Source organism: Venturia canescens, unplaced genomic scaffold (genome assembly GCF_019457755.1).
Source record: "Venturia canescens isolate UGA unplaced genomic scaffold, ASM1945775v1 PGA_scaffold_20__1_contigs__length_546779, whole genome shotgun sequence".
Taxonomy (NCBI): Eukaryota; Metazoa; Arthropoda; class Insecta; order Hymenoptera; family Ichneumonidae; genus Venturia; species Venturia canescens.
In genome coordinates, this window is record NW_025108588.1 from 175,811 (window position 1) to 184,321 (window position 8,511).

The 8,511-nt window shown below is 34.5% G+C and overlaps 1 protein-coding gene across 1 annotated transcript; it reads right to left on the reverse strand.

The window, feature by feature from the left end:
• Positions 1-351: 351 nt before the first annotated feature.
• Positions 352-6,269, reverse strand: LOC122418642 (activating signal cointegrator 1 complex subunit 2 homolog). Its single transcript, XM_043432905.1, has 5 exons — positions 6,046-6,269; positions 3,342-3,716; positions 3,219-3,260; positions 3,066-3,129; positions 352-432 (listed from the first exon to the last, which is right to left on the reverse strand). The coding sequence occupies exons 2-5, from the start codon at positions 3,713-3,715 to the stop codon at positions 352-354; spliced, it is 561 nt and encodes a 186-aa protein (XP_043288840.1). The 5' UTR covers position 3,716; positions 6,046-6,269.
• Between the last annotated feature and the right edge of the window lie 2,242 nt (positions 6,270-8,511).

The window sequence follows — 8,511 nt, forward strand, 5'->3', positions numbered from 1 at the left end:
AAAAAAAAATTGCCGGAAGTCACTCTTACAGGGGGTGAAGTTTTTTACGAATTATTTTACTCTGGTTGTTTGGAGATTCCCATCTTTTTTATTTCATTGATCGGTCAGAGTAGTCCAACAGTGATACCAAAAAAATTGCGAACAAAAAAAAATCGGCGGAAGTCACCCGCCCCGGGATTTAAATTTCAACGAACTTTGAAACAGGAGGTTTCCGGGGGCTACCATACAAATAAATATACGTGGGTTGTCGTGAATATTTTATTTTTTTCGAATTGAGACAGGGGATTTTCGGGGATTATCATACAAATAAAGATACGCGGGTTACGGTGAATATTTTATTTTTTCTAGAACTTAAATTATTTCACGATTCGCTGCATCGCCGTAACCTTTTTTTTTCATAGCCGCTCCGTGTTTCCGCTCAGCGGACAGTTTCTGAAACAGAATTGATGGAAATTACTAATAATTTCAAGAAAGGGAAAAAGGCGAATATTCTTGCCACTTCTATACTTTGTGCTCAAACGTGGGCGCGCTTCTGAATAATTTCAATTTGAAAGTACTTATTAGAGTGGGTAGAAAAAAACGACTTTGTTTTTCTTTTGAATGAGACACAGAAAAGCTAGTTTCTAGACACCTCCAGAAAGTACTCACCAAAAATGAGCTCTTAATGTTACGGGGAAGATCCTCCTCATCACGGTTTTCCATTTTTATTTCAGTCTGATATAAAAATTTGTCATATTTCATCATTTATCGAATATTAAGCCAACTCTCGCCACATATTTTTATAGGAAATCGAATGTCCTATAAAAATGATCTCTGACATTTTTTTCATTAATCTACCCATTTACAAGATATTCGGGGTTAAAAGTTGAAGATTTTATTAAAAATTTTCATTCTTCATTGTTAGTTTGGTTACTTAATGAAAAAAAATTATTGCCAAATGAGTATAGCATATTTCCATAGGAAATTAATTACTCTACAAAAAAAGCTCTCTTGCATTTAATCGATTACTCTAACCGTTTTCCGTATATACCTATGAAATCTCAATGCATACTGATTTCAATAGGTTTTTAATAACTATCTTGAATTTATCCATATCTTTTGTCTTATCTTTTGTTCGGGAATATATTCCTTTCTAATCAATTTGCATAAAAAAATTCGTTTTATAATATTGCTCTTATCACAATTTAGAATCGTGATTTGATATTATTCACCTGGCTTATATGAAATGTACAAATTTTTTTAGTTACATTTGAATACAACAAGAAACAAAAAGAATATATTTTCGATGTTTTAATTCGACTTTTCAACGTTTGGCGCCGCTAGTGTCGTGCGCCGCAGTTTGTCTTGAGCCTTTGTATCGCTTGCCAATACGGTCGCCGCCTATCAACAACGCGTTCAGTCTTGTGTGCGTTCGGGAAAAACATCGCGCAGTGTTTCGGGTTTGTATTCGGTCGCGTAAGGTCAGGAATGTTACTCCACATCATTTGGCATGAATAAGGAAGTCCTTTTAATTGGTGTACCTATGCCAAAAATTCTCGAACTATAATTACCAACAGTAAAAGCGGTTATGTGTGTATTTTTCCATCAGCTGAATGTTCTAAAATATTCCATTAAACAAAGTGCTAAAAATTCAGCAGATCAATTTATTGAGCTATGGAAAAAAAATCATATTCCGATTTCTGGAAATGCTAATATCGTGAAAAAAATTATTCGGTGTCATAATAGATGGTCAAGAATACAAAAAAACTTCAAACGTAAGAAATCGGCAACACCAAAACAAAAAGAATCAACATTTCAGAATGAACTCAAAATGTTATTCGATATTGTTGATAAAAAATCTTTGAAAGTACTCGATGATCGTATTAAAAATTTATATTCGAATAAAAAAAGCGGTACCCCGAAAAAATTTATTCATCATAATGTACACTTCTAACCATAAGTGAAGATTTGATGGAAGTAGAAGAAAGTAGTAAGTATCTATCACAAAACTATAGTAATACTGTAAATGATATTATACAAGTAGACGATTCTTAATTTTTCAATTATTTGAATTGACCAACTCCATTTCTTTTGGTATCATTTAATCAAATGTGCTTTAAATATCACACATTTCATAATGCAAAATATCAGAGAGAGCTTTATAATAAACAAATTTTTATGAGTAAGAAAGAAAACGTAAAATATTTTTTATTAAAAGTTAAATGAGCATAATGGTTCGCTCACTTTTGAATATTCTAAACATCGAATTTTATCGATTGCTTTAGAAAAATAAAAACTATCTTCTTCTAGTTCCAAGTCAACCTTCATCATCCTGCCAGACGATTATTACCCGTGGAAAATCGGAATTATCATCGGTGCAATCGTTAAGTCAAGCTAAAAATTTTGGTTCGGATTTTTTTCTGTTCTATTGATACATTTAATGATATTTCTCAAATAAAAACGTTATTCATTTATGCAATGGATCATAAATTATTTTATGGGCTTAAATTTTTATAAATATTCTTAAAATTCATGAATTATATGGATAAATTCAAGATAGTTATTAAAAACCTATTGAAATCAGTATGCATTGGGATTCGAATAGGAATACACGGTAAACAGTTAGAGTAATCGATTAAACGCAAGAGACTTTTTTTGTAGAGCAATTAATTTCCTACGGAAATATGCTGTACCCATTTGGCAATAATTTTTTTTCATTAGGTAACCAAACTAAAAATAAAAAATGAAAATTTTTAATAAATTCTTCAACTTTCAACCCCGAATATCTTGTAAATGTTTACATTAATGAAAAAAGTTTGAGACCTTTATTATAGAGCATTCGATTTTCTATAAAAATATGTGACGAAGGTTGATTTAACAATCAATTAATGATTAAATATGACCATTTTTTTATCAGACTGAAATAAAAATGGAAAACCGTGATAAGGAGGATCTTCCCCTTAATATTAAGAGCTCGTTTTTGGTGAGTACTTTCTAGAGGTGCTTAGATACTAGCTTTTCTGTGTCCGATCCAAAAAAAAGCAAAGTCGATTTTTTGACCCACCCTAGTACTTATTAATACTTACTCCCAATATCCTCCCCTTCTCCGTGCGCAGTTCGTCTGCCTTCTGCTCCAGTTGTTGATACGATCTGTAAAGATGATGTAAAGATAGAAATATCAATTGGATGTTCATTAAACCGCCCTCAAATTGTTCAGTCTAATTATAAACAATTCTTATGCCCATAAGTCTTGATACGCCGTTGGCGAAGGACAGGAACACCTAATGAGAAATCATAAATTAATGTTAGAATTTTTTTTTCAATTCCAGAGCCAAAATAGATTATAATAGTCCGAAATTTACCTTGAGATCGGTTGGTAGCTGACACTCGGCCGGTAAGGCACCCTGTCCTCCATCGGTAATGGTACCTGTGGTACGGCTTGCTGCCGAATCCAGGCAGCGTTGTTGTTCGGCGGGAGTTGCTGGGGGATTAACCGCTCCTGGCTATACTCCTGCGGCATTCGGTGCACCTGATAATGCTGCTGCTGTTGTTGCCACTGCTGGTGCTGCGGAGGCTGTTGTGCCCACCGTTCTTGCGGCAACGACTGGTGCACCGTTTGCGTCCGGGGTATTGGCGGGCACATATGTTGGAGCCCCACGAGTTCATTTTGCAACTCTCGCTGTTGTTGCTGAATCTCCTGGATCCGACATTGCGTTCTGTTCATTGATAAATCCATGCTGGTGACAAAAATTAATCATAATGTAAATGACTGTTCTAGAAATAATAAACACTATTGAGTGTAAAAACTCCTTCATGATAGTTAGCACTGAGATTCCAATACCGATATGGAAATGGAAAAATGACATGGGAAGTGGAAAAATAACATAATCATTATTCCAATTTCATAGTCGTGTGGAATTTCTCATCGGTGACTACACCGAAAGAATTTGACATCCTCCAGGGTTCGCTTTCAAAAAAGTACTAAGGAGTTCAATCAATCATTATTCAAAAACTACACGAATATCAATATCAAAAAAGAGTGATTCAATGATTACATGAAAATTCCCTTTTAAACTTCAACTATCGTAATCATCCCTGATCATGATTACAGTATGAACTCTTTGTGGTACATTGCAAAAAAAAACAAAAATTTTTTTTTTCAAAAATGTTCATGTTTTTCATGTTTGAATCGGCCATATTTTTTCTCTTTATGTCTAATCGAAATTTTGAGCCAATATTCTGGAAGAGCATGAAATTCTACGTCGATATATCGGGAAAAAAATTTTGTTCAACACCGATAACATAAAAAATAATGGCGTTGAACGTTTGGTAAAAAATCACGCTTGGGCGTTAATGGGTTAATATATCTTTGAATCTAAAAAAAAACCACTTATTTCCATGTACTTCATAATTTTGGACGTGGAAAGTCCCGTTTGGTAACTTTCCACAAATAAACACTTAAGGATATTATTTGAATCCATTAAAATCTGTGAACATCATCGCTATCAATGTTTTATTTCCATTTGAAAAAATCTCATACGAAGGACAGGAATTGCAATTTCTTTTTCATTAAGAGTATGGATCAGACGACTAACCTCACTTGGAATTTTCGAAATCGAAATTCTTTGATACAGTTTGACTGATTATAAAAAGGCTCTGTCAGCCTACGCAGGACGATGGCAAAAATCGACTGACAGAGCCTTTTTTTAATAGATCAAACTGTGTCAAAGAATTTTAATTTCGAAATTTGCAATGACGCTGAAGTTTGCAATGTTCGAGTATAACGAAATTATATAAAAAATCCTCCAACAATTGCAGTAATTCTCTAATTTCGTTCCTTGCCGAATTTGCAATTTGAAATTTTTCAACCGGCGCCGATATTTCGTGACATAAAAAATTAATGAATTAAAAATGTTTTTTTTTTTGTTCATTTCGTTGAACTCCAGCGTTGCAAACTTCAGCATCGTAATTTGCAGCTAGATCTCTCGCACTCGCGGTTGCGATATCCATCCTCTTAAGGTCATGGAGCAGTCGCTATCTCGCCACCGTGAGTGCGAGAGAGATAGCTGCAATTTTCGAAATTGAATATGTTCGACACGGTTTGAGAAATAAAAAAAAGCCCCTGTCAGCGTATTGTTGCCATCTTTCCGCGTCCGCTGACAGAGCCTTTTTTTGATTAGTCAAACGACAGCGGAGAATTTTCATTTCGAAAATTTGAGGTGAGGTTAGTCGACTGATCCATGCTCTTAAGGATATTCGGTACAGGCGATACAATGTTGCCATGCTAAACCATGTTAAATACATAAAAAATTTCAAAATGATAAGAATTTAATAAAATTTGGTGAACATATTCTTTAGGGCCAAATTTGACAATACAAATTTTTTAAGATTTTTCTTCTGTACAGTTATCGAGTAATTGATCACTAAAGTTCAAGTGTATAAGCATAGCGTTTCCATATATATAGGAAATTGAGTACTTTCTCACAAATACAAATTGAGAATGCTATTTTTATTCATTATTTTCTCTCATCGTCATTGCTATCCTCATTCCATTGACTTTTCACTTGATATCACAAATGGCAATTGCAAAATTGGCATCTGTCAAACCATGGCAAAGGACTGATGGTTTGATCAGTCTTTCACCATAGTTTTGCCATAACGAAACTTCTTGATATTAATACAACCGCTTGGTATTAATACAAAAGTCGTTCAAACATAGATACCAATGTAGTTGACAGATAATAATGAATTCGAATAACATCAGTTTATATTTTTGCAAAAATACTCACTGGAGTTCACTGAATTCACTGTTACGTATAATCTACATGAATACTGATGTTTCATTAAGACGTGAACAGATATGAAGTGACGAAGAGAAATTGCAATCTTTTTTCCTTGAAACCACAGCAAAGGAGAGGTTTAATCAGTCCTTTGCCATAGTTTGTCTGATCATATGTCAATTGTCTTTCGCCGCTTCATTTTGATCTGAATCGTGATGAAACATATTAATATTCATTATTGAAATATTTTATGGTAATGACAAATATATTTTCATTCAGTACTTACGTTGTTTATTATCACTCGAAATGACTCCTCTCGCCCGATGTATCGTCCGCTGTCTCCCACGTGCTAATGAAAAAAGTTCGATCTTCGATCCTGAGAAGGGTGACCGTGCGATGTTTTAGCGGGCTACCGAGCGCTGTTTCGGTATTTTTACAGCGAAACATACCCGTACTAGGTAGCCCGTTCGTTACGTGGGAAAATATCGAACTACAAATCTGTCATACGGTCTTGAAATCGTGTGCATCGTGTTTCAAGAGACTCGGTAGAGTCTCGGAACAAGTACATTGACAGCCCTGTCGTCTGCTGGCCTGAGGCTCTCGCCGAGACTATCTTTTCTCTGAATAAAACGATTCGCGGTGGTGGGGGTAAAACTGGCATGTCATTTTCTGGCATTGCGGAGCTCAAGAGATGTTTTGTTAAGCGAAAATTAGTTTGGAGACTAAATTTCAAAATCTCTTTCGAATGAGCCCGAAACCAACACGACCAGTAGCGTAATTGCTGAGAAAAAACTTTGCACAGGCTCAAGATTATGCAAAAGTTACTAACACATTCAGAAATTTGACATGTCTGTATATAATACCATCAAAGGCCTCATGTCCCTCGGTCTAACTTCGCGGCGGTGTCGCGGACTGACGTCACATGCCGAGAGCTCGAAAGTCACCAGGCGAAGTTTCACGTCATGTTGACGTTTGGGGTTATGATGTTACGAAGTGCGTGCGGGATAACTAAAAATAATTTTCGTCATCTAACGAAGTGCATATTACTATTTATTTCGTTAAATTTTGTGATATACTAAACCAGTATCAAAGCGGCCGCGTAAATGTAGTCTGTGATATGTGTGCGAAAAAGGATATAAAAAATGCGCGATGCATATGTCAACGAAAACTTCAAGATTTCATGATTTTGTTCGACTGGAAATAAGCGTTAACTAAAATAATCTTTCAATTAAAACAGAGTGCGAGAAATATTGTCCAGTGTAAATATATCGTCAGTAGGCTAGGTTATATATATGAAGGCGTCAGATTATATATATGAATAAATACAACAAAAACACACAGAACTGTTAGAATGATGTAAACTTTATTTGAATAAATGTTTTCTAATTTATTTCTCATGTTTCCCATATTTTGCTTCATATTCAGTTTGGCTCTGCCCTCTCCGATCCTTGTTTTCACTCCATCGGTTTGCAGCGGATCGATACATATCATTAATTAATTGCTTAATATGTGTCCTATGATTTTCTACTATTTCTTCATGCTGATTGTAGTAACGTGATTCAAGAGGTTTCCAGCTATGATCATCACTCTCACATTTTGTACATCAGATTCTCAAAACAGTTTCTGGTCTTGATATAAGTGTAGTTATTCTTTTTCCACCTGGTCTGTCGAGTAACAAATTTTGAAACTTATTCCAAAAAGTCTTTGGATGCTTTGGTTGCTGATCATATGAAAAGTCGAATCTTTGGAATATAGTAGGCAAACACAAATTTTGACCACAATACTTATGAAATGACATGTATGTTGAGTATTCCCACTTTGCAAACTACAAATGTGGAATTATTAGTGAAAAGATTCATTACACTAAGTCTACAGTTGCTTCGTTTTGCATGCGATCAATATAATGCCTGCTAACATCCATGGGAACATACAGAATTTCTGAATACAATGTTTGCTATGTCATTTCAACGTAACATCATGACTTTTGCCAACTTTTCTCTATAATACTATAGATTTGGATTATTGAAATACAGCAAAAATCTGCGAATTATAAAATTGATATACTGTGCCACTCATTTTACTTTTTAAAACTAACTGTAACATATATATGAAGTAAAAAACTCATCACAGAAGTCTTCAGTTGCTCATTTATCGATAGATTTTAAATTGCTGTGTTCAAAATTTATTGCGCAGATACATTGAATCGCAGCAGATACCTGCGAACTCTGAAATTTCTGTGCATAAATATGTGTGTTAAGTATCACCCCCTATCTTTGATTATGAGAATGAGTAATAGAACTTGGTTTAGTAAGTTTTAAAGTATTTCTTTTTAAATACTATTGAAGTTTGTATTACTGCGGTATGAAGCGAATACCTCCAAACTTTCATATTTTTGTGTCGCAGCATGTGTGCCAATCATTTAAATTTTTTACTCCAACCGTAACATGTAATCTCAAAAATTCATCACAAACGTCTTCAGCTTTTCTAAATTCCTAAATTTTCCGTTTTCTATTTTATTCTGAGTTTTTAAACTTTTAAATTCATTCCTGAATTCTCCTGAAATTGTTTTTCTCCAAAACCAATGCAGATACCTTAAACGTCTTTGAATTCCGTTGCTCCTGTTGAATTAAGTACGCTCAGTTTTTTTTGCTTCTTTGAGTTCTGACATAATAAATGTTTCCGGGTGCCTTTTTTCAGCAACTATCAAACTGTAGATAATTGGATCTCAGCGGTCACTTGCAAACTTTGGAAA

What these genes read in the sequence shown, in the direction of transcription:
- LOC122418642 (XM_043432905.1), bottom strand. Translation starts at nt 3,715, where the DNA reads ATGGATTTATCAATGAACAGAACGCAATGTCGGATCCAGGAGATTCAG. An exon ending in AGCTACCAACCGATCTCAAG is followed by an intron (nt 3,261 to 3,341) that starts GTAAATTTCGGA and finishes ATTTCTCATTAG; the next exon opens with GTGTTCCTGTCCTTCGCCAA. An exon ending in AGAAGGGGAGGATATTGGGA is followed by an intron (nt 433 to 3,065) that starts GTAAGTATTAAT and finishes ATTCTGTTTCAG; the next exon opens with AAACTGTCCGCTGAGCGGAA.